This window comes from Varroa jacobsoni, unplaced genomic scaffold (genome assembly GCF_002532875.2).
Source record: "Varroa jacobsoni isolate VJ856 unplaced genomic scaffold, vjacob_1.0 scaffold_1230, whole genome shotgun sequence".
Taxonomy (NCBI): Eukaryota; Metazoa; Arthropoda; class Arachnida; order Mesostigmata; family Varroidae; genus Varroa; species Varroa jacobsoni.
Window position 1 is genome coordinate 151471 of NW_019214132.1, and position 27192 is coordinate 178662.

General features: G+C 43.4%; 2 protein-coding genes and 1 long non-coding RNA gene across 4 annotated transcripts in view; 1 reads left to right on the top strand and 2 right to left on the bottom strand.

Moving 5' to 3' along the window:
• The window catches only part of LOC111267855 (uncharacterized), a 49167-nt gene extending 35014 nt beyond the window's left edge, over positions 1-14153 (top strand). The window contains exons 2-6 of one of the 2 annotated variants that reach the window (XR_002684871.2): positions 2695-3908; positions 4236-4555; positions 4981-5129; positions 10362-11704; positions 13369-14153. This is a non-coding gene — a long non-coding RNA (uncharacterized LOC111267855). The remainder of the gene's footprint in view (positions 1-2694; positions 3909-4235; positions 4556-4980; positions 5130-10361; positions 11705-13368) is intronic. The other variant, XR_002684870.2, reaches the window with a different exon arrangement.
• Positions 1-27192, bottom strand: part of LOC111267853 (choline O-acetyltransferase) — a 72448-nt gene that overhangs the window by 30308 nt on the left and 14948 nt on the right. The window contains exon 2 of the mRNA XM_022846412.2: positions 4254-4304. Coding sequence (XP_022702147.1) covers positions 4254-4274 — 21 coding nt within the window. The 5' untranslated portion in view covers positions 4275-4304. The remainder of the gene's footprint in view (positions 1-4253; positions 4305-27192) is intronic.
• On the bottom strand, positions 15784-23764 carry LOC111267854 (vesicular acetylcholine transporter). Its single transcript, XM_022846413.2, has one exon. The coding sequence runs from the start codon at positions 22696-22698 to the stop codon at positions 21040-21042; it is 1659 nt and encodes a 552-aa protein (XP_022702148.1). The 5' UTR covers positions 22699-23764; the 3' UTR covers positions 15784-21039.

Here is a 27192-nt window from a genome sequence, read left to right on the forward strand (position 1 = left end):
GTCGTAAGGTCCTTGCTACTAGCGGCTTCCTTTTATTTGGGGCGCTCGTTCATGAATAATTCGCGGCTCTCTTCTGTTCCTTGGCCCTCTGTGTTCGCCTTTCGCCCGTGTTCGACTTTCCATCACATCGGCCTTCTTCTCATCCTCTTGCGTCCTTTCAATTGGCCACAGCCCGCATTGGCAATTCGATTCAAGCGACCCAGAACGCAAGCAAGACGAGCCTTCACACAGAGCCCAGAGGGACATCCGATGGATTCAGTCGAGACACGAGATCAGTCTGTTCGACACAGAACTTAAAAAGGAAGCCACGCTATGCGCCCGAAAAGAAAAAGAGAGAGGAAATGTTTGGAGCATCTGCTTTGAATCAAGGAATCTGTCTGTCTGCCGTTTTCATTCTAGCAGTTGATAGGATCGGCCAGCGTACATATGTAGCACTCCAAGCGATCGAGATTTTGTTAAAAAGAACTAAGTGTCATCCAGTCCTCAATAAACCAATTGGTGGATCTAATATTTATTTGACTGATTTTTATCTAAACATTAGTTAATGTACGCTGTAGGCCACGGACACTACACTTGCGTATTCTATTTTTAATTATACATGCTGTATAGCTTATGTCCATGGCTGGACTTGGATTAGCGACCCCTGGTCTTCTCAAAGCCTAGATTTAGCCCCCAAGCCAACCTGCCACTAAACTTGTATTTCCTTTGTTTTTTTAGTACACCTCGAAAACGTTTATTCATTTATTTGGCTAAATACAAATAGAATTTATACGCTTCGTTTAGACTTTTTAAGTCATTGAAACCGGATCTGTGAAGAAACGGGAAGCCTCGACAGAACAACAAGTTTCTCAGTTTAGGTATTTCTTTTGATCTTCCCTCCTGATATATTCTGTCGGAAAACATTAATACGTTCTTTGTATCTATTTTACTTGCGACTTCTTAAGCGCATGAAAAATATCTGTAAAAACCGCACCAGCCGAAATCAGGAAAAAGCTATAGCTTTTTCTCGGAGATTATAATAATCTACATGAACTGTATTACCATTTTAAACGAGTCTAGGTGCGCCTTAAACGGTGAAGAACCTGTCTGACGCTTACGTATCCGTGAGGATTCATTCACAAAGGACTAAATGCCACTGTGTATGCGTTATATTTTATCAATGTATGTAGTTATATATCCAGTTGACTTCTGTGCGAATGCTCACAATAATAATAGCGTAGCTGCAGGAATCATTCAGAAGCTCTGAATGAATTCGGGACCTACGACTTACGAATTTTCGATTGCCGTTCAGTTTTGATATGTATATTGTTGGTTACCTCATCCAGGGTAACCTTATTTCTGTTTGAGGGAAATTCAATATGTTTCCGAAGCTGAAGAGGCAGCGAATTGGATTTACCTTGGACAAATGTTGTCACAAACGCTAAATAGACTTTGCATCAAAATAAAGATCGATGCTTATGACGGTAGGCACATTTAGGAAAGCAGAAATCTTATTAAACGCGATAGTGGTCCAATTTGTTAGCTCCTTTCGTCACCATCCCTATCAAGCAGAATCTACTAGGAAATACCCGCCAGTGGAAGGTTCTGGTTACGTTGGGACTTGACATCTGTGCTGCTTGGTCCGATTCGTCCTGCGCCTGCCGTCAGGCAGCTCTACCTAAGTCCAATACTTATTCTTTACCTTTTCTCTTTTGCTTGTTCTCAAGGAGCCATTTTCGATCTACTGGATCTTCCTGGAGTGTTTTCACTCTTTTCCTGTATTTCCCTTGACCAGTCATTTTATCGCCTCCAGTCGGTGGAGATTACGACCGAACACCACATAACATAGTAGCTAGTTGCCTTTAGACGACATCCCGGTAGCTGTGTAACGGCAAGTGTGACTTTGGGGTAGTATGATTGGCCCGTTTCTCCCGATTGTTCCCCAGGGACGAGTGATGGGCTAACAAGAGAAAAGACGTTTGAGGAAAAGAGCAAAGGGGATGGGCTAGGACGACAAGGAGGGGGAGGAGGAGGTGGTTCTGGTGAAGGCGTCCCCTCGCCTGCATAGCTGGGTGGGTGGATAGCTGCTTGTGCTGAATTGGCTTAGGATCTTCTAATACTATCCAGAGACAACGACAAGCAAAGGAAACCAATTCACAAAGATGGATGGCCGCAGTAGCAATAATAGTCAACCCAGCAACCGATGATGACGTCCGATGATTATAATCATCGGAGCTGTCGCCGGCTTCGAAGCTTCGTTTGTTCGCACCTGCCGGCGATAATACATCCAGCTTCAACCCCGACTCCAATTCACCATATATTAACGAGCCTTTAGCCTAGACGTTCATAGCCAAAAAGAGAAGTTTGCTTGCAGTAGCTACAAGAAAAAACTTTTACTTGCGCACCGCGCAAGCTAACATTTACTTGCTGCTCGCAGGTATCGTCCGCGAAGCACAAGTTCAACTTACGTCTAATATCTTGTATTATTGTATAAAGGTATTCGTAATTACTATAATCTCATGATCGTTCTTAGTAACTATTTTACAGTCTACGTAATCATCGCTAACAATGCAGCAGCTGTTCAATTTTTGATATAAAAAATAAAAGTTATGGCAGTTAAGTAGAAAGTCAGTACATCTCCGTATGATGTCTGCACGTAGTGCCTATATTCTAAAACATTCGTACGTACAGCATATTCTACTTCTGTCGTTTCAGCTTGGCTTCAGCCGCGTACTGCGCTATCTGACTACAGGACTAAGGTCGCCTTAACATAACAACAGATATAATTGGCGTGAGTGTCACCATTTATCCGCTCGTGTTGCTGTGTAGACAGCGCCATATGTAGCGCTCCCTTTTACCGCTCGTGGGAGGGAGTCGAGTGGCGTTCTTGTCCCAGCGAACATCACTTACGCTGAATCACACACCGCAATCATGCGCAACCGTGCACTACCTCTGGCGCTAATTAATGTAAGAAAAGGGGAAGCAGGGCCTCAGCTAGCGAGCGTAAGGTAGAGGCTAGCTCGAGTTGCCCTGATAATTAGCAACCGCTAACTCTGCTGGGCGGCTACGGCACAGAGGATGCCAATGGAATTGTCGAGTGTGATTGTCAAGTCAGATATATGCGACAGTAGGAAACTGATAAGAACGACACCAGAGACTACGCACGAAAATTGCCGATCAAGTGAGAAGCGAGGGAGATCATAAAAAATTACAGTGCTATGAAAGGCTAAGCGAGCAAGCTGGAAGCTTTGAGCGTCCAAGGACAAATCATATAGTAGAACGGAATTGCAACATAATAACAAAAAAATGGGAAAAAAAACAGAGCTCAGTATAACCGAAACGGGAGAACTGGGGTCTGTTCTAGCTCGCTGACGGAACTTGTTAGGATGAACGATAAGCGACTGTACGGCAAACGCGGTGCTTAGGAGCACAAAGGAAAACGCTCGATATGGAAAGGATACACATTCTACCGGGCTCACTGGCTTCATTATTCTCTCAGGCTCCATCTTAGTTTTCATCTTTTAGAGTAACCTTGGTAAGGATTAGGCCATTGTGATGACGACGACGACGACGGTGGGGATTGCTACTGCTGCCATAGCCGAAGTATTTGACCCTCATTCTGAGTCTTCTGCAGACACTTGAGTCGTGCCGAGTCTTATCAAGATGAATCTCGGGAGAAGGCGATAACTCTAAGACAACGAACACAGGGGAAAGGAAAAGCCCAACTTGAAGCAAGCACGTCTCCTCAGATATCTTTACAAATGGTTTCCGAGATTACTGTCCCACTCTGCAATGATAGAAACGACACATTGTTTTGTAGGCAACACAAGCGTATGCTTTAGTACTATTCGTTATACACATTCAACTGGTCTTCCGTTCTAGCCAGTGCACCAGTTGCGAAGCGTTGATGCCTGCGACGTATCCAGAAGGTAACGTAGAGCGAACCCCCTTCGCAGAACGCACCTACATTGCAAAATTGTCCCAAAGATGTAGCAAATGTGTGCCTCTTTCAGTGAAAAAATCGAGCAATACTTAGTCAAAACGGCGAGATATTTCCAGGAATGATTTCTCTAAATGCTTGTTTCTGTGAATAGAGGCTGAGGCATTCATTTAAAAGTGGCAATGCCGTGACATCGTGTGTGTGGTAACTATCTGTGATTCAATAATAACATCTTCTCTCCACTTCGTACTTCTGTCCACCTACCTTACCTATTGCTTACCTTTTTTACTCGCTCCGTTTCCTGTCTAAAAGTAAGAGTTGAAAATAAACTTACAGTTCGTGTTGAGAAGGCCATTGTTTAACCGAAGGCCCGATGGTCGAGTTCCTGCAACGAATACAAGCACATGAAATGTCAGTACAGTACATGAGACTTCTTCCTTCTTGAAGCTCTCAGCAGGTTACAATGGCCCCTGTCGTAATCTGAGGAGTTCACTAACCCACTCAAGGGCTGCAGCCCCCCCCCCCAAACTGTCTATCGCAAAGAACGTGACTTGCAGTCAGGATTTTTAATATTTTTACCCACAACCAGCCGTTTATCCAGCAAGGAGGATAACCGCACAGTGTTATTTTTAGAATGTAAGTTTGTCGAAGGGTAATCTAATTTTTTTTTTAGTCTTTATGTCTATTAAAAAATTCCCTACCATCTCCTTATAGCAACATTTTTTTATTTATTATTATTGTAATTATCATACCGTTGTCATAGCGCTTAAAATATGTTACGATGGTGCCTAGCTAGCGACTTTATTTAATTGTCGTAAGTTATTTTGCTTCTGGGTATATATATATATATATTATATATATATATAAGACTAATGAAAACTGTTTCAAATTATTGAAATTTCAAATACGCCCCCTTAAGTCAGTTACGGTTTTTGAATGTACAAAACACTATTTTAGAACATTTCCATTTGTGTGTTCTGCTCAAATACAGCGAAACGTCAGCTTTGAGTCGGAGAGGCCGGATTCTAACCTTTTCTTTCTCATTGTCTTCTGGAGATAAGTGACAGATCCCAGACTCCGATGTCGGCAGGTCGGTCTATGTGAGCTGGGATTTTACAACGGGGTAACGGCCCCCGATGTTCACGACGATCAACCCCCTGACGGCGAGATAGTGAGACGAGAACTGGGAAGGCTCACAGCAAGAGCTGAGGTAAGAGGTGGATAATGACTAATGCTTGGATGGCGTGATATCCGTAAACCCATGCCCGTTGCAAGGGCCTTCTTCTCGCTTGACGGCGATTTGGGTCCGGGTATTCGTCAGTCGTACGGAAGCTCGAACTACTCATACGTAGGTAGGCACCACTTGAGATGATGGCCTCCATAGTAAAGCAAAAATAGGACAATCTATCCACCCCATTAGAACAAAAAAGCCCGTCAAAAAACGAGGCGCAGGAGACTGGTTTTTCGAACTGTTCTTGTCGAGACCGAAATCAATCCAGGCTGTATTGTGAATGTTAGCTGCAAATCCATTACTCGAAATCATTCGGGGTGGTTTCTAGTGATTTCCCAATTCTAACCCTCAAAACAGCGCTACAGCTAACCTATTTAGTACTCTTTTTCATGGCCTAATACCTAGTTCTATAGAAGCGGTCACAACGAGGGCAGCCAAAAGGAAACTGTGCATGTCTACGTATTTAGTCGAGTAGCTTCATATAGTGCATTATTATATTTCCTCTATATTCAGATGGTACGAATCAGTGTCACTGTTTGTTCCGTACCTCTGCTTGTTCGTTCACTCGGACGGTTATTTAGCTTGACTGAAATTCGAACGGGGCATGGGGTGAGACATCAAGTTAGAGCTGGGTAGATTGAGAGAGTAAAATGCAGTTCCTGCGTTTTATAAAACATCATCTGCATAATATGTACCGTTGCCTGTTGTGCCAAATTGGTGTAAAATTAGGCATCTCTGCCTGCGATAATACTGTCTTTAGCTTTACGAAGAGAAGTACCGCATGCACAACGTTCCTGTACAGGTCTTTTTTATGTGATTACTACCGTACCAACAAAGCATGCACCAGATTCAACGAGAGACATGGACTTGCTTGGTCGAAATTAGATAAACATGTGGCAACTTTATGCGATGGTGAGCCGATTTAATAAATGTAGGGAATCGCATGTAGGTACATACATATAACGCTATAGCGGGATTGTAGGAAAGGTCAAACTCGAGCAGTGGCAGAACTTAAACAGGTGAAATCTAAGCACCATTGGACATAACAGACGAAACAGAACAAAAGAGAGTTTAGCTTTTCAGTGCTCTCCGGACCAACGCTAGAGCCGCACGTCTGAAGTGGCCGCGTTGCCTCTACCCCTAGACTTACTGTAATTATATTATAGATAATAAATATAGTTGATTATATTCGAATATATATGAAGCACATTTCTCTTACGCCACCGCAATGCCCAGCGTGATTGCCTAACACATCAATAGTTCTCAGAACGTAGTATACCGTCAACGTATCTTGAAGTCAGGTAAATGCGTTCCTTATACCCACCACTGATAAACCTGAATTATTGCCTTGCTCAAATCAAAATAGGGTAAAACATATTTGGATATGTTGCGTTTTGTTCTCGCACCTTTTTCCTAATTTGATAAATATAGCTGCACTTGTAGGATTGGATAATTTATTATATATGATAAAATAAAAATTCTTTGCATGGTGCATGTACATATAGTGTGTAACAAAAGGAGCCGAACAACTTCGTCCAGAACAGGGGCGCGTCAACACAACAGTGACGGTAGCACGTAGACCTTAAAAAGCAAGTCTGCCTGTAGTTTCAACGATATATATACTCAAAGTTACAATTACTGCGAATAGTATTATTGACAAATCAAATAAGCGTCTCCTTAGAAAGATCTGCAGAAAGCAGCTCTTCTCCTAGTTTGCATTTCCTATTAGTCGAAGAATAATAAACGTGAAGCTTTTGTTTGCCATCACTTGCCCAGAGTAAAGAAGGTTCAGGTGGCCACACACACATCCCTATATGTGCGGCCCACTCTCTGGGCTACGAATGTGACTGACAGTTTGTATGTCCCTAGGCCAATATCTAGGACCGGTCTATGCCTGCTCTTTGCTGGTGGTCCGTAGCGCATAAGCATGCTATAAAGAAACTGTATTCGGTGTTGCACAAAATGGCCTGTTTCCCAACCAACGCCCTCTGCTAGCTGCGAATGGCGGCCAGCCATATAAAGAGATGACAGTTCAGAAGCCTGCTATTCAATTTACATGTCGCTATGCGATCACCGTTCCCGACTCGTTGAGCTTCATTCGTTCTATCCGCTGTTACAATTTACATTGGCACTGGGCAAGCACGTATGGCTCGGAACTATGAAGTTCAATCGGCCAGTAGCCTACCCAGCTGAAATTCAGAATAGAAGGGCGACCAGATACGCATCCGTTATCAAGCAGATGTATTTCTCTTCCTAATTGCCTATTTTTATAACTCTGCTGTCAACAATAGCAATGATTTTTTGGCGCCGACTATTTTTGCTCAGCAAAAAGGATACAAGGCATTAAACGGTTTCTGCTTTGCGACGACGCACGTTACTTATAAAGGTGATGTAATTACAGTATTTTAGGCGCATTCAGTTAACTTGTGATGTAACTTACTCTGTTAAGTTTAGCTCCTAACTATAATAAAGGCATTTGGACATTCCAAATAATCTCTCCTTTTCCAATGTACACAGTACAGGTTTCATTAAGCGCGAAAAACGTTCGAAAGTGCGTGCCGGATAATAACGATCAACATTATCGGACGTCACGGATGCGTCGATGTTATATATCTCGTATGTGCTGCTAATCAAATTATCATAGTTAAGTATTTCTGCCTGTCGTGTTTTGTTTACGCTTATACAACGACGGACCTATTTACACAGGAATACATACAGATATGTACGTAACCCTATGTATCACATGGTTATGTGTAAACATGTGTACGTAGCGCTTATTATCGAATGATCCGGCTCAACAGTGATCACCAATACCCGGGCTGTAAGAGGGTTGGTCGCTTCGAGGAAACCAAATGTGCACAGTTTAGAACCAATTTATATTGTATGTAATCCGGGTTAGCGAAGTAGACGGACATTTAACTGACAGAATTAGAATATATAAGAAGTTAGTTAATATATCAATAATTATTATTATTATTAGCATCCTAGAACGCATTGCAGTCGGGTAACATTTACAAAACAGTTGCTGCTCGATGGTTCTCGAGCAACAATCATCGGCAGTCTTTGTTTGTGCCCAGAATCTCCGTTGCCCTTCAATGGGCCTAAATAAAGAGAGGTCTTTCATGAAAAACTGCAAGCAGGATATGGGCCTTTTTATCGGGTCTGGGCATTTTTCATTGTTCGTCTATGCAGGCGACTCGTTACTCTGTGAACAATACGACTCTATGTACTGCCTCATCACAAACACGTTTAGCTAACCTAAGATAACGTACTCAAAAACACAGTTTCTCATGTCCTAGCCTGCCGCTCTTGGAGTGTTTCCGTCCGGCCGATGCGAGGTAGTGGCCCGCGAGTGGGCCAAGATTATACAGCAATCTACTGTCTGCTAGGAAACCCCATTGGCCCGACCACAACCTCAACCGTCAGGCTATGGTTACAGATGCCTTATAATAGGAGGTTCCCTGGCCTGCTAGTGGGAAGCGGCGTTCCTCGTAGAGTTGGCCGACCACATCCCACCGGCGCTCTGGGCCTCAGTGTACGTTGCCTATTCGCCGGTTGTCCACCTAAATACCTCGGATCGGCACGCCCTGTCTTTTCGACTCTGCTATCCAATTGTCACTACAACATTACAATGGTCCGCAGGAAACGGGAAAATCGACCACTTGAGACGGTGCCACTATCATCAATAGTATCACAGCTACTACCACCATTATTGTGGGGCGTCCACGATAGCAGCATTTGCTGCCCCTGCCGCTGCTGCTGTTCAAAGGACTATCACGACATTGATTGTTGGCTAAACCTATTCTCTATTCTGCGCGACTGCCTCCACACAACAGGATAGATTCAAAGCGTCGTGAATTCCATAAGTAGCATTTTCGTTTCTCGGGCCTTTGGCAGCATGTAGTACGTCGCGTTTGGCCAATAGATATTGATTGTTTGAGCAGAGCCATTCAACATTTGGGTCGATAAAAGTGACGGCTGTAACGTAAAAACAAGTTAAATCGGAGAAGATCTATTTGCTAGTTCGTGTCTCTATGCATGTGCATACTGTATAGTCTTGACACATGCTTTTGATATTGGCAATGCTGCAATCAAACATAGCAAGCGTCATATTAAAAGTTTCAGCTATTGCTCTGGGAAGAGGTGAGAGTCAAACCATTAAACGATTTGGTTGAAAGTTAACAATTGGGAAGCCCCATAAACGATCTTTAAGTTGCCAAATGATTGGACCGAGCCCCAATTAAGGAGCTAGTGGGAAGGAACTGACCACTCATGCTACAGGTTTAGCGTTCGGCTTCCCTTGCCAACAAACATATGATTCGTCTGTGCAGACACGGCGCTACAGTCAGCGCCCGACACGAAATAATTTATTTCAGTCATGTAGGTAACTAAGTCAATGCCTGCGTTAGGATACGCGTCCCGTAAACGTTTGTGCAACTATGTTTCGATAATGAAAATCTCTGTGAGAAAACAGAAGCATAGGAGTGTATTCATTACCCCAATTAGGCCTGCTTTTATCTGGCATCGCATAGTTAAGATATGCGTAAATGTCGATGCCGGAATTTTGATGGACCAACGATTTTTTAAGTTAGGGAGCATACGCTGATACATCGCAGCTTTCATTAATCAGGCTTCAACTAACTAAACGTCAGTCTATATTTATGGATCAATAGTTTTCAAATATAATATATATATATATATATATATATATATATATAGTGCGGTTCATTCTTCTGTTTCGCCCACATAAGTTCTTTATGGGTGAAAGCGCCATATTCGTACTCGTGCGAGTCATAAAATTGACAAAGATGTTGGGCTTTGGACTGAATGTGAAAGTAAAAGAGAATTTTATGGGTATCATAGCAAGACGGATCGCCTATAGTAACCATCGTAGGAATTCCCAAAACATTTTCCTGGCCCTCTTTGTCTTTGTTTTATTCTTCTCGATATTCAGGCATCGTGTATCGGCTGCCTTGAGTGGTTAGTCTTTGTAAATATATTGGCTCGATTTCAGATATTTGTTATTAATCCCAGTTGTGTTATTCATCTTCATTTTCGGTTTTTTTTTCTTAATCTAGCTAATGATTCCCTGTAGGCCTTTTGTATGTTGTCGACGTCAAGCCAGTTGCTGTTCTGCAACAAATAATAATAATAGAACCCGTCCTTTCTATTTTTTTCTCTTCTCTTTTCCTTATATTTCACATCTATAAGACCCGTCATCAACGGCCGCCGTTGTCATTGTCAACGTTGCTTCAAAGTCGCACTACCAACGGCCGCACTTCCTGAGCAACCTGCTGTACGCGTCGTCGGCTCCTTCGTGTCGTGTCATATCCGTGAAGTTTGTGTTTTTAGAAAGGATTAAAATGATCCATCTACTCCCATTGTGGACTACGACGACGACGACGACGACGACGAAAACTAGAAAGGGAGCGACACCTGCGTCCGCATTCTGCTACGAAATAACTTTTGAAGAAGAAGGCAAAGTGAAGGGGCCAAAATGGGAATAGTCGTTCACCGTTCGATACCCTTGCCCCGTTCCATTCTTCATACATTCCCCACCACGGCTACATTGGCTGGCTCCCTCGACTCCATCGACAACTGCGGTCTTCGGACGTTTACTCAATCGAAGTGCCGGACAGGGGCAATGCAACGGGAATGTTGGGACAGGCGAATGAGTGTGGGAGAGGCGGGAATCGAGATGCACAGCGACCTTCCAGTTGTTCACTCCCAATGTTCCGTGTTGGTTCATTTTCGCTGTCTCGTTCGTTCTCTCCTGCCGGTGGGTTTCCCTTTCCCTCTTCTGACGAAGCCAATGCCCGGTGTCCCTCTTCCGCCTCCGTTTGTCCTGGTCGCCTCATCTTTCCTGCACTTACACTGCCCTACCGCACACGAAGTAACTCTGCGGATCAACCGTCTGACGCGCAGACATACACACTCACACATCGGCGGCAGCCATCGACTTCATCGACTCACTACACGTGCCGTACTTGGAGCTTAGAGCCCTGTTCATATAAGCCCCGCCTATTCGACCGAGAAAGCTCCGCCTTGGCCGCTTCCACGCCTGTGTGGCTTATGCCCCGTTTGTCGCCCTCATAGCATTTCTTTTTGTCGTTTGAGACTACCGCAACGGAGCTGTTGTTGTTATGATTGCTGTTGTCGTTATCGTTGCCGCTCGTTTGTTCTGTGCTATATCTTTGTCGCGGCTTTACTCCTGGCCCAGGCTGTTCTACTTGCTGACCGTTAGCCGTACAACTTGAACTGATCAGCTAATGGTGGCACGAAGTAGGACGACGTAGCCTAAGGATGGCCTTTACATCCAGAACGTTTCGGAGCAACGTTCTGAAACGAGGTTGGCGATAACGCCTTTTTTACCGCTTAATGTTTTACAGATTGTGCAAAATGGGGACGTCGGAAAGAGGTGCCTTGTACGAAGCGTACCGCGGCTGGAGGAAACAGCGTATTCCTACAAGGGACTTAGAGAAATAGATGAACGGCTATAACGGAACAAGGGCGAGGGGAGAAGCAGGTGTGAAGATTGAGCTTATTCTTAAATCGTAAGTATTGCCAACTCGTCGACAAAATACATGCAGTAGCGCAGAAGGAGTCACACAAATGGATACGTAGTGGTTCGTATCAACTGTGAAAACATATGAAGGCGATGTGAATAAACTAACTTCAGATGTCTTTAATACGAGACTTCAGTAAAACACGCAACGAGAATTACACATAGTACGCACTTAGCTAAGCGAACAATTCTATTATAGAAATCAGTGGCGCGGTTCTACACCTGTTTATTACTGTTGAGACTATATACTCTAACGAACATGATCAGTCAGCTATAGGAACAAAATCGTCTCAATTTTTCCCCAAAATTGTAGGAAAAATGTAATAACAGGAAAAAATCGATAATAATACTATAATACCCTTGAGCGGAAAATACAATACGTATGAAAATAATTCTGCAAGCAATATTTAAACCGAACAGATCGGATCATAGGTAGGAAGTCCGAACCTAAGCAGATTGATGAGGTTGTCCACTTGGAAGAAGAACAGGCGAGCTAGCAGGAAAAGATAGGATTAATAACTGAACGAAAGAATAGTTGCAACGGAACAATGGGTGTCCAGGGTCATCTTGGCAAAGTGCATGGAACTTTCTTGTAGCCTTTAATTGTTATTGCTAGATTGGCTAGGTTGATATTAAACAAGTAAGTAGCAAATGACGCTCGTAGAACTTAAGGTAAGTAGATACAGAAAGTACTGCGCAACGCTTAGATTTTTCACATGAGTACGCTAACAAACTTAGAAATAGTTGACTAAATATTCAGTCACTCATCGTTACCCGTCAGAGCCGTTATCAATAATGTTCTAAAATCAAGCTGACGAGCAGAAACGCTTTATCCAATACGGTTTTTCATCATTAAGAATAGCATTATCATCTCATTGCGTTCATCTCCGGCGACAATGATTGTAGACTAGAGGTAAGCTGTGCAGTTACTGTCAATGTCCTTGCTTTTGACAGTATATGCTTTTCCACCCATGAGCGGCAAAGGGGTAATGTATTTGTGTACACACATGAGTTCAGCAGGTTTGTAACAGTTATGCACGAAAGACTCGATTCGGTCAGTGAGGACCTTTGCGAGATACGCACAGGTTATGGTACGATTAGTAATGGCACCTCTCTTTGACGCAGACGAAATAGATTAGACAGGACCTATAGAGCATAGTAAACAAACATCTTCCTCAAAAACTAAGATGGCCTGCTGTTTTCTGTCACCTTAAAACGGCGATTTATGCTATGATCAAAACTATCTAGTGTTGAATGTACATAAAGAATACTCAATGCAATATACACGGGTGGTGTTACCACATATCGCTGATATATAGAGAGATGGTTCTTGCATTGTTTTCGAGTTTCGGATTCGTCAAGCTTCTGCTTTGGTCAGAGTGTCTGAATATTGCGAAAACCCAAACCGATGTATTTTTTATGAGGTCTCATATAAAGATATTACAGCAGCGTGACTGATATTTTTAAAAGGGCAATGTCTCAGTTTACCATGGGCGATCAAAGTGCGAGACTATATAGACGCCGACGCTATATCTTCATCATCGCTCTTACCAGTTGAAGCGCAGATGAAGCGCCGCGTTGCTTCACCAGCCGTCTGTTATTGTCGCCACGATCTGAACGATACGCTGAGTTTTATGTTCGTTAATGTTTCAGATCGATCGGCCCTCGGTACCGATCACTTCAAAGCCGCGCGACAACTTTCGACAGCCGTTAACCCATAGACATGCAATCAACTTGCTTCACGAATATCTGATAGGGCCAGAACCTCTCAGAGGTTTGGCTGTCGGCAACGGCGACGAGGACATTGATCCGAAAGGCTGAGATGTAGTCGTAGTTGTAGCATCGAGGAGCCGATAATACCAGTGGAAGTAAGACCGGGGCCGAATTAGGTCCATTCCAATGGCCTACGAAGATCGCTGGTATAGCGCGTATTTCTGTGGCTGTTGCTTGACCACTGCTATGCTACTGATCAGAACCCCCGCATACCGATATACTGCCACTGTCACAAATATGTCTACTCTTCGTTGTCAATGAGGCGTGCAGTAGTTGCTCTCGGACACCACTCCTTGTCCTGCTTACTTCAGGGATCGCGATATCGTACGATTGTCATATTAGGACAAAGGCGCTGATGTAGACTATAATCGAGTAGCTAATATATGAAGACGGTTAACCCACTGCAAGCGCCTGTTTGCTAAACTTCTTCGACGCATCACCCATCACTCGTTTGTTTTTTAATCGGAGGCGGAACTCAACTTACAGAATAGAAACAGCACTTACACAACGATGCTCAAATACTCAAAATAGGGTAAGTGACGATACTTTTTCTTGATTTGTGAGCGCTTATGAACAATGAAATGTAATAGCTAAAGGAGGAGAACCTCTGTGAGTTATATCACGTTCTATGTAAGATGGAAATAAAAAATATGCTCTTGTTTTCACGAAAATGACCGTGTGTTTTAGTCAAACATTATACTTAGGTCACGAACGCACGAGTGTTATCTCTCCCATAATGACGCACGTTAAGTTCATCTGCTGTGTCACATTATGTAACGATTCTTACCTCCTCAATCTTTTGCATATATGGATATGCTCACTCATTTAAATAATATCTTCTACAGTAATATTTCCTTTTTCCTATAAAACTAGCAGCGTATAACGACTTGTCCATCGATTGACAAAGGACCATTACGAACAGCTAGTAACACGAAAAGACGGCCGACCGTAAAAATATCTAACATTTCGAGGCGAGAAAAAAATCGTTTGCACAGAGGCTGTTACGACTGTTTATACATTATGCGTCACTTGCACCCTTACGCCATCTGGAAAAATCGGCTGACTGATTTAGACACTATTGGTTAAATTACTATTGTACGCTTGTGCAAACGTTTATCGAATAACAGGTACGTTACAACATAGAAAGCAGATTGAGCTCGAAACCCCTCTCTACCGTGTTGCCACATCTTAACCTACACTTCTTAGGAGTTTATTTTTATGATCGTCGGTGTTTTTTCAATTTTATCCAAATAGCCTGCTTGCTTCCAAGTAATCAGAGGGAAGAAAAAACTACTATTTATGATATAAATATTGATAGAGTTTATTGTAATCTGTGTAGATGAACTAGAGCGGTATTCCTTCGAATGTGTTATGCGGAATTGGAACCTATGGCCACCGTATGGCCTCAGTTCCCCCTGATGTACACGGCCATCGCCATCTCGCTCGAAGCGATAGGAACCGCTTGCTATTTTCTCTAATTCATTTCATTAGGGATTTACAGCACGATATTTTCATTCGCCTTCTATTGCATTCGTACAATGGCGAAAACGCATTCTAATTATTTCAAATCCAATAGGCGTTCAGTGCATTCTTTGTGTGGCATTTTTTTAGCTCTCTGTTTCCATAGAAGACAATGCATTATTTTCTGCTGTATCATTATTTTGACAATATAGTGCTGCTTCTAGGGGCTCGAGGGCGCGTACTTGTGTTGAGTTCAGCGAGCGTATGGGTGTAGCTGTCCTGTCAACTCCCTGTTTTATCCTCCTGCTAGCCATGGCTTCGGCCTCTTCACCTTACGGAGGAACCACTTGAGCACGTACCTCGTTAAAAGAGGACATCAAATCGAAAGGGCGTCGTGTCGCGACGCTTGCCTCGCTGTCTGCTGTCCTGAGAACGCTGTTTCTTTGAAGACCTTTCAGCGCCTTTTACGCTCATGTCCTTTCCTTCCCTCAGTGCTAGTGTTCATCATTGCATAAGCTTCTTGAAATCAAAGGGCCTACTCATCAGAATTATTCATCAGTGACTCCCTTTGCGTTCACGAAAGATGCTACGCTTCACCAGTGCGAAAATGCTAGCAATATGTTCGAGCCAAGGCACGAAGTAGAAACGAGTACGATTAAGTGATTAATTCATTCGAGGCTAATACAGAAAAAAAAAAACATTTTTCTCCTTTTTATGCAAATTTTAAACAAAAACAACTATGCACAATCGTTCCGCTATTGCTTACAAAGAAGCTCTTAATTACAAGCATGAGCGAGTTTAGTATTAGCGTAAACGAAAAAACACACCTGAGAGTAACTTTTCCTGATTAGATAATTTTCTTATTTTTATTTATGTTTTTTTGTGAATACTGTCACCACCATCATCATTGTTGTCCTAATTGGTTAATTATTTTCTCATATTATTTATTCTAGAGCGCTTTGCCTTACCATTCGCCATTAAATATAGTTACGTCTGTGTTTTTCGGGAAAACGTTTCATTGCTAGAGGAAGATTCTAAATGCTGCCCTATAGTAATTCCTTCTTTTGCTATCCTTCTTAGGCGAGCTTTACCAACCTATTATGCCGATCTAATCAATATCAGCAACAAATGCTAGTACAATGCACCACTAGGTAAAATAATTTTTAGTGAGTGAGCGACACGTGTTCGATTGTTTGGAAATTTTGGATTTATAATAGTTTAAGTATCGCTGGATTCGAGACGAAGGGTACGCCTTATTTCCTGTAGAACATATTACCTATAGGTATATTTTTTATTGCCGTATATTTATAGGGGCACTTTTCACCCCTTATCTTCAACTCTTCCAGTTTGCTGTTCGCAACACCCCAGTGTCACCTCTCTCGTCGTCGTCAGCGTCCTCTTTCATCTTCTACCTTCAATTAGGTAGAATATTTCTCTCAACTAATGCTTCTGCATCCATCCCTGTCGGGGGTAAGGAGAAGGCGGCAAGTGATAATTTTTGTTGCTTTACATCTTTTTCATGATCGGTATTATTAGTACGACCGGAGCGTTTGTTTCTGCAGTCTTGTTTTTTGAGTGTTATCGGTATGACTGTTATTGATAGAGTTGTTATTTTTATTCTATTCGCGCTATAGTTGTCCTCTGCCTATTGAATTAAATGAGCACCAAACATCGCGTTCGCTCGCACTTGACACATTCGCTGCTCATACGGTACAATCATTTCTCTCTCGTTACATCGATCCGATCGGATCAGTTCCGTCTAAATTTTTTTTTACCCTTTTACAGCCAAAAGCTGCAAAAAATTCGGATCTCAGTCAGCGGGCTATTCATGTTCATCGTTTCTCATCGTTGCTGCGCCAAGGGGAAAACGTTTATAACAATTATTATAAAGACAGCAATAATAATACCAATAGCGAGTAGAAACAGACACGAGAAGAAGAAACAATATCAGCCGGCGCGGCGTGTAGTTCAGCGCAATGCAGGACCTCAACAATAATTCTGCTTTTCTATATCTTGTTGTTATCACACCGAATTAAACGCACGCATGAAGTCGGTCAATGAAATACAGTCACTCACTAGCTAAAATACTACTACCCCATCTGATCAACATCTGATCGAATCTTGCTATCTATGGAGCATATATGTCTTCGATAAACACGGATCCGCTCCAAAGATCTAATGCTCATTAACTAAATGCCCATGGTGGTTTAAATATAGAGCCAATATGTTCAACGGTGACGAGCGTGACATGATCGATAACATGGAAGAGAGTCGTATCGCCTACGATCATTGGATAGTGGTACACGTACGAGTCCAGACTTATTCATGTCGTCATTTCAGTAGAATTTAAATACGCATATTCTCAAATACACTCTACAATGATTTCTTATAATTGTCAGCGCTCCATATCGTTTAGTCAGACGCGACAAGGCCGGACACAATGTCTTGACCGTTTGTTCAAGGTCAAATTGACGTAATCCATCTATGAGGAACTGTTGCGGATTTGGAGCCAGTTTGCTTTTTGTACCATAGAAATGTCCATGTTCTCTTCGTATGTTTCTAGTGTATTACTGTAGTAATAGTATCATTATTTTCTGCTACTACGTCTAAGACGGTAAGTGTGTGTTCCTAAAAACATTGTCCTTTACCATCTGTTGTTGTGGTCGCAATACGCCGCCTGGATATCTCTTCCACAATTGCTAACCGCTTGCTTCCAGTCAGTTGCAGCCACGGTCCTTCCGTGACTGTAATTAACTGAAAATCTCCTTCCAAATAATACCGCTCTGTTTCGTCGTTTCTGTTCGATTATTTGGGGGCGTCCATTTTCTCCCCCTCGCTTGAAAGCTATCTGCGCAAGACATCAAGCATAGCTTGATATAAATTATCAGCGGAAAACCTTCTCCTGGGACATAGGTTGCATTTAAATTTGACTGATTCGTATATTAATTGTCCGTAGCAGTTAATCATCAATAGTCGGTTCTGTGATGAAGTAGTCACTTCGCCACCGTTAATGACATCCGCAGGCTATAATCACAGCGTTAGATCGGTCTATTAAATTGCTTCTTAAAAAGTAAGAAACTGAGGAAATCGTGCTAATATTCTCAATATCCAAGTAAGATTATCGCACATTTAGATGAGGTCAAGTTCGTATGCTAGCTTTTATGTTGTAGTCCTTTCTTTCAAAATACTTTACTGTTTCTTTATTCACAACATAGTACAGATCCCTCTACGAGCCTTTCTCATAACGGAAACAGCATCGGAGCCGGCGATTTCTATTCCATTTGTTTTTTTTTTTATTTTTTTTTTTTTGCTTGGCCTTTCTTTCGGCTTTTTCGCTGTTTATTTTTCTGTATATGGCCGCCTCAGTGTGCTTTACGTCCGACTACTTGTTGTCTAATCCAACACATAGAACCTTCGCAAACCCTTCATGACCCGCATGATGCCATTCCAAGGCCTTGATGAAGAACGCTGATTAACTCTGAAGTAAGATCTAAATTTATTCAATACACCCTTCGTAACGTTATTCATTAGCCCATTTATCTTGGTTCATCATCGATTCATGGCGAAGGCTATCAACTTCGCATGATCATCTTTCATAGAGAAACCCTTCATTTAATTTCCCACACGTACATTCGTCTCACTCCTAATCTCACTCATGTGCTTTACCACCTGAATCCGCAAAAACTTCATGTACGTAACATTTTATCATCGCAATTGGATAACACTAATACAGTAGCAGGCTGGGTTATTATTCCCAGGTTTTGACGTTTCTGGGTATATAGGTAGTTTGATAATATTGTTACTGTTGTGTGGAAGTGAAGAGGCTATGGTTACCACCATGAGTATTGTAGGGTTCCTTATGTCATTGCCTATCCATGGGCGTCCCTTGGAGGTTTTATTATATAATGAAATATTGACATATGGTGCGTACATAATTAATTAATAATACATCGCGTACTTTTCTCCTTACTTATTTATCAATATAAAAAAAGCATGTAGCAACAAGAAGGCCCATTGTCGCAGGCGTCGGCTAAACACGGCACAGATATAACGTGAATTTTATATATATATATATATATTGGAGAGAAGTCGCTTCGTCCATTCCATATATGTATAATGTATTTACAGATTTCTCCGACACAACATACTTCCCAGGCGCGTTAAGTACCCTAGCAATTGCCTGCACATTTTTAGTTCGCACGCTTACAGAGTTCGCGTACTAGCATGCAAGTATAGGCGCCAGATGGCTATCTTGGATTCGGTCTGGTGTACGTATTTAGAATAACATAGTAGATCTGCACACAGGCTGCCATATGCATCTGTCACTACTAGATTTTGCGGAACGAGATTCAGCTTCTGTCGTGTTCGGTATCGGCGACAGTGTTTCTTTAGACTGTTAACTGTGTGCCTCCTTAGCCAAAAAAACGGTTCAAGTTTTGTTTACAAACTTCTATCGTTACTCAACGCGAATTCACGTGCACAGGAAGCACCGAATGCAGGGCAAGCCTGAAACATTTAGCTCATTCGCGGCTTATGGCATAATAGTAATCTAACTTTTATCAATCTTTGCTTTCGTGCACACACCCGTTCATTCAGCTCTTCATCATAGCTTCCTCGCTCATCTGCCACTGAAGTTTCGATTCGATGTTCTTGTAGTTGTTTCAGGAAGTCGATACTGCTTAGGTAAGAAGCTACGCAGTAACTAATGCGAGAAGACTCTCTAAAGCGGCGCTCAGGAACATTGTACAAGTCGAGCAGCAGGGGGGCAATCCTTTAAACGCTCAACGTGTGTAATCTTAGATCATAGATTGCATTGATTGTATCAATCAATTGTGGGGAAATCATTGACGAAGTCACCAACTGGCTACACTAGATTCTTCGTGCCGTATAACGAGCTCAGAGATATGTCAGAATTGTACGAGTAAGAACTAACTAAATGCACCATCGGTGTAATTTTCTAGCATTAATAATCTTCATCGCGCATCATATTTTTATAATCATTGCCACAACTACACCGCTATCAGTATCATAGGATATTTATTTACGTCGCTCAGACACAGAGAAGACCAATATACATGATCACACGTTTATAGATTATTAGTGCTAGTTCTGTTAGTTCATGCTGATTGACACCGCTCTTACCTCGTTGTCTAAATAGCTCTATTACATTCGTACCTATGCGACCACCCTGTCGCCTAGAGGCTGCTCGTGGACACGTAAATCTGTCCATCGTAGTTACACAGTAATATTAATGGCAATATATAATAATATGGTCATATTTAAATTGTATCTCATACTAGTAATGGCTGTGTGTAATTAAGCTCAATGCTGTAGGACTGTTAGAATTTCACATCCATCTCTGACGGTGGTAGGGGCATTGTTTGGTTTTAGAGATCTGGTTAGCTAAGTCTCGTCGGCTCTCGTGTTATGCCAGGCGCAGATACTGCTGGTCGTTCAAAAGTGTGTGATATTGGATTTGGTCAGTGGATCAGTCTAATGTGAAAAACGTGAGGACGGATAAAGGTGTCTTAATGATCATGACTTGATCATTTATTGCATTGAACCTTTTGATTGTCTTCGCAATTCGTGGGGCTACGAATGGAAACACCAATGATTGTCCGCTAATAGATATCGATACTCTGTCTTACATGTGTACAATGTGTAGATGAGGAAAGGAAGGTATCAAGGCTTTCAATGAGAGCTAGAGGTAGTTCGGTGGCTATCTGCTCTATGGTGTTATCGAACTGGGCTTCATCGCCTTTTGCTGTTTACTTCTGTCACTACAATTCGTTACTTTCTCGTTTTGGATAGCAAAACAAGCTTTGCTTTCTTTTTTTTTTTGTCATTGTTAGTGAACTGTACAAGCGACAACACGTTTAAGTATTACTTAATCGATTCATCGACGCACTTCCCTTCAACTTACCCATCCTGCTTCTTCATTCATACATGGGCTCATGTAGAGGTACAATTGCCCCTTAAGCTTTATGTGTCTTCACCATAGACTGAATATAAGTATTGTATAGTGTGCTGAATATATTTCTGTTTATTTTTGCTTTTTAGGTATGCTATGAAGATCAAGTATCGTTCCTTTTAGTCTGAGTCGAAATTAAAGCCAGGTCCTTTGACTCGAATAGTCGTCCTGTTTTTAGCGTCACCCCAAGGATCGTCTTCCCAAGTGGGAACAGCCTGTTGGGGTGGAGCGGCCGGAAGAGCTGCTTGCTGCCTTGTCTCTTCAATCCCAAAAGATGTGTTCTGTTGCAGCTTGTCTTGTCCGAGTTGGTGATGATTGTCGACACCTTCACACGCCCGATAATTATGTTGACGTTTTCCACCGGGAACCTCAGTCATCGCCATATTCTCACCCTCCTTGGTATTATAGACGTTCTTAAGTCGCCAGAGTAGTGGCACATATGCGAGATTGGTAATGGCAATGAAGATATTGAGAGGTGTGAAACCAATTGACTCGACGATGCCGCCAGCAATCACGGGACCGATTGCATAGGCCATCGAATACGAGATATCGGCAATTGCGTAGATCGAGCCGTACACTGACACGTAGCGGTAGTCGACGAGGAAGCCGAGTGTCGGCAATAGAGATGTATCAACCATGGCTATACCAAAGCAGATTCCGCTCAGTGGGAAAAACAGGAACCAATACGATTGCGCAAACGGAACGACGAAACTGCTGAGGCCTTCGAGCGCCAGACCAAACGCAGCCATCATCCATTGGTACTGCGGATAGCGTTCGGCAGCAATCACAGTGATATAGACACCTAGAACATGTGGGATGAAGGCTGGCAACCAAATCAAGCCGATCTGCCAGTCTTCTGTGTGCAGGTTATCCTTCATCCAGATGGCGATAGTGGGCTCAAGGAAGGCCAGGGATACGTTGGACATCATGAGTGCGCCGGCACAGACAGCGATGAATGGGTCCATCAAAAGTACGTGGATGGGTGTACCCTTCGGTCGCTCCATGCCCATATCTTTCATTTGCTGCTTCACAGGACGCATCACGAACAGGAGAAGAATACCATCGAAGAGGCAGACAAGTGACAAGATAATGAAAGGTACCTCCTTTCCCGCAAACTCGAATAAAAGCCCTCCAAAAGGCGGTGCAACGAGACACCCGAACGATATAAACGCCAGTGCTATACCAAGCGCTCGTGACCGTTCTGCCTCCTCTGTGAAACGATCGGCGATCATGGCCAGGCCGCCCGTGTCGGCAAACGCCGATCCAACACCTTGCAAGGAGCGCGCAAAGAACAGCACACCGTATGACTGACCACAAGCGAATATCGCCGTTGAAAGAAACATTATCGTCAATCCAAACATCATCGGAAGATCGTAACCGATGCGATCTATAACGGCCCCTGAGAACGGGTTGATGAGCAGTTGTACCATTGCCTTTGAGGCAAATAACACCCCGACAGCGCTTTCTTCACCCTCGTATACTACTCGTCCACCGACTCGGGTCCAGATGCGCTCCATACGTCCTGTTGTGTTGACGGTCACCACGCTCATGTTGCCGCCTTCCTGGTGCGTTTTCCAGGAATTGATATCTCGAAGGTATTGTGGTATAATCGGTACAATCACCATGTACAGCATGTTGTCGAGCAGCAGGGCGATACAGACAATGATGAGAATGAGCTTCTTCTGCTTGACCGGATCTTCGGCTTTCTCCATGAAGCGGTTCCATAATGTGGCAGTGTCGGTGTTTAGCACCGGTATGGGAATAGCGGGTACCGGCATTGTGAAAATGATTTGAGGCTGCGACTGTTTCAGGTGTTGTTGTTGACGTCGTTGCTGTCTGCGTGGTAGACAGTTTCACAGGTCGGCGACTCGTTTCCGACCGGATTTGTTGTTGTGACAGCGGGCTGAAGTCAACTGGACACGAGTAGGCGTCGTTTCGTCTGCAAGAAAGGAGTGAACATAGGGCTTTCAGATGCTTGCTTGCGATGCTTGTGCGCTCAGCTCCTCCCGAGAGGAGGCTGAGGCAGCCTCACCCTGAATTCACACCACTACACAGTGCTCTCGGTTTCCCGTCGCGGGGAGAGCGAATTGAGCAAGCGAGCAAGCATCTCTGAAGCTTATATCCCTCCTGCTCTGCAGCATTGCAGACTGGCCAGGTATGAGGCCCAGGCCCTGCCCCGTGCCCCGGAACTGGACTTGCTCAGGGCAGACCTCAGGACAACTCGGCCGCGCCCGCTAACGCGTCGCCGCTGCCAAAGCGCCGCCGGCTGCGCGTCATCCGGCCGGGAGATGCGGCACGCAGTGAATTCAGGGTGTCGACTCTCCCCAGCCTCTCCAGCTCACCACTGGTGGGCACGGGAAACAAACAAAAATCAATTTGCTTTTGTGCTATGCTATTTTTATTGTTGCATTATATTAGAAGTGACGAAAAGACTGTGCGGATAATCTAACAATTAAAACATGGAATAAGTTTGTGCATGGTTGGTAAATAAAGAGCGAGCTGCCAAAGCCGAAACTAGCTCACACTCTCATAGTACGTGATAAAGACCTTGACAAACCTCCAATATGGCAATCAATTTAATTAAACTTTGTACATAGGCTCTACAGGGTCGTATTGTGTCGCGGCGCCTTGAGTGCGTCATCAATTTCATCATCGGTTCGTCATCAAAAGCAAACCTTTTGTTTAAATTAAATGTCTTGAAATAAATAATCTACTTAGGCATAATACGTATGGATCAAACGTTTAAGGTGTAGACACTGTGAAGTAGCTGATTTCTTCACCATCCAACTAAGCAACGCCATCGTTGAGAACAACTCTTACTAAAATAAATAGTCCTTTGTGCATTACCCAGCTCTACGCTCATTAATAGTCTTCAATGCCTTTTAAGTTTCATCAAGGGATAGACTTAAAACACAGTAACGAACGATGCCCATTACGGCACTATTCCAAACGGAGTCAAAGATCTCACTTGTTTCCCTCGCCGATTTAATTAGATCAAATAAATAATTCAGCGAGCTAAGCCGACACAGTCTCACAACTTTTCAACATTTTGCCATCACCCCACTTCTCCCATACGGAAAGGCAGTAGACAAACAGACACTGCCAGCAGGTTGGTAAAAGGTAAGCAAAATAGCAACGGTAACCGTAATATTGTCTTTTTGGGAATACTGTTTCATCAAAATCATTTGCGTACGCCAAGTGAATAGAAACCCATAGCCTAGGTTACGGAGCAATAATCAAGAGTAGGCAATTCTCGCAGAAAAGTTTGCCCTATTAACATTTCTTGGCTTTCCATTTGTACTACCGACGACCAAAGCTTACATTGCTACTGTAAAACTGCACGTCGGGATCGCATATCATATATAGATCGCGTGTAGATATAGCTTATCGCATGGTTGCTTGGGATAAGTGTGCTTGAACTTACATACTAAATATCGCCCTTCCAAGCTGCCAGCATTGTTCATCGTATCGCATATATATATAATACACCCAGACCTATATGTATGTACATCTGTGCTATCCTAGACCGATGTTACTTGCCTAAAAGTGGTGGCAGTAATGTCCTGAAGTACGACCTGGGTATAATAATGTCTGTGGTGAGGCCTACAAAAGCAGCCGTGGAGTCTGCTGAGGGAGACGACTGTGCCGGGGTCAGGTGTTCTCGCCTCGTCCGACGCGAGTACCTAGTTCTCGGCGGGGTTTAGGTGATGCCCCCTTTTGCCTTCCACTTCACTCGCTTGGTTGGGCGTTATGTACACAAGAAATATGCACCCCCGCTCGCGCTGCTGAGACTATTCAGCCAGCTAAGTTTTCCTAGTGGCGCGCATCTTCTTCCCCGTTACCACTCAGCAATCCTAGACCGTCCTAGTTTTCCCATCATCTACAGTCGCATAGAATGCCTCAGCACTCACCTCAGAGACACAAGCACAGATGCCCACAGCCAGGCATTCCGATAGAGGCGAATTATTGGTTGAGCAGTAGCAGACTTACGTGGGGTACAAGCTTACCAGAGAGCGGACCACGGGGGGTGAAAAGAAGGCTCAGCTGGTTCAGTTCCCACTTTGTTCTTGGGGGAGACTGAAGACGAGGATAGGGCACTATGCTAGCATGATATCCCAAGGGAAAGGAAAAACCCGCTCCCCTTAGTCCCGGATCTTGGTTGCTGGCCAGCAGGCAGATGGCAAACGAACACTCTTCACTTTAACCTAAGTCTGAAGAGTGCGAGCGGCCATCACCCGGATGGGGGGCAGCAGCAGAGAAGAGTTCTGGGGAAAGTGATAGGAAGAGAGAACAGGCCACCTCATTACGATACAAATTATTTTCCTTATTTATTAGCCGCTTCACTCGGGGCGAAGCTCCGTACAGCTAATAGCCAATCTCTCAGTAGCGGCTAAAGAGCGAGGGCCAGCGCAGGGCATGGTGCGTGGCGTGTGAATAGCGCGTGGTGTGTATCAGCTTAGAAGCTACTAATAGGTTTTAGGCGGAATTTTCAAAAGGAGAAAACTAGACTCCATGTGCAGCAAAAGAAACTGCTTCGTTGTTAAGAACGAGAAGATTATTTGCTTTAGCAATAATTGCTCGCATTTACCCATATCGAACGGTACATAACGTGGATGGATGAAGCAATCACGCACAATAGCTCGGCACGCGAATAAATTGACTGCTATTAGGAACAGCTCTTTTTACGATCGTGCTTCTGTGCGCTTCTCTGGAGTTGTTAGAACATCATAATCCCAAAAGGGAAATACATCCGGAAAATGATTGGCCTCCTTCGCCTAAACTTTGATGATTCAGCTTTTTCCATAACACATCTGCATAATCAAAGATCAATATCGATCCCGTTTATTATCCTGGTGTACAGGAAAGGGCAGGTTCCTTACAGCTAACATAGTGGAGGTCTTGTAAACACAAAGCAGAAGAAATCGGTATAGGTATGAGGAAAGAACCCTGTAGTTGTTTTCAATTCCTACCTTGCTTAGCTTCACTGGCTTGGTAACGACCTCACGTTCCTTTATGTGGCAAACGAAATGGGGATGGTCGTTCGTTATTACAACCCGACGAGGGAACTGCAGAGGACTGGATCGGCGGAAACCGACGAGCTTCAAGGGAACAGACAGACCCGTTTTACCAGAGGGAGTCTCTTCGTGTTTACGGATATGCCGCACACGTTTCTCATAAAATGACACGAAACCATCGACAGAACCTTTTGTTTTTCATCTGCTTTGCAATATTTTCATTCATTGGTCTTTCAGCCTCTGTCATTCAGTTATTCAGCCTCCAACACGAAACATAGGCACCCATTCAGAAAGTTAAAGCAACGGAGTAGGAAGTTCGAGAGAATATTTTGTGATGTGGCTGAAAACAGCGTGTTCTAGGCGTCGTTGAAAGACTGACATGTATCTCCATCAACTTCCACAGCAACCCTTAAGCGTATATCATAGTTTAAGATAAATATATATTTTTTTCGGAATATTAAAGGCATCAGTTTGGAGGGGTTGACACACTGAAAAAATAGCTTGGATTGCCTGTAAAATACTTAATCTTAGAAATTCCGGAATCGTCAGACAGCAGTGACCATTGTCGTCAAATGTAAATGATTACTGATTTAATTGCGTTCTCTCTAGCTAATGTTGGGTCGTTAAATTACGTCTGTAAAATCTGTGAGGCATGGAACTATAGAGATCATCGCACTTTATTTATCTATTAAGATCTAGTCCTACGCATGGTCATGTTTCGGTGATGGGAATGCCTCCATATTACAAATGAAGCCAGCGCATCGATCGTTACAAAAAAGTTCCTTTGTTTTCACTGTAATACTGTTGTAAGTAATTATTAATTGAGTTAGGTGTAAATAATGATGTCGAAATCTTCACGTCAATCTCTCTTTTAGCGTGTTAGTCCACTTAAGTTTTAGCGGTCTCGAGATTGTAGGCCAGTTGCTCCATCGTAGCGCAGTTCAAGCTTAAGGCTATATCTAGTTGGAGTGAACGAGAAGCCTGCATTTTACGACACGGAACATCCCATGCTGGCAGAGTTCACATGTGGGTTTCGTTTAGAGGCACGTTGGAGAACCCCATATGACCGTCATTGAAACTCCGGGGAGAAAAAGGGGTGGGCTTATAGAAGGTGCAACGCTCGTAAAGACAAGTACTCGTAGCACCACCACCAGTATAGTAACTGTGCGATTCGTTGGGTTTATACGTCGAACGCGCCGGCGCCGCCAGCGGCCATCATCGCAACGGTTACAGCTGGTCTGAGCTGCCCACATGGGA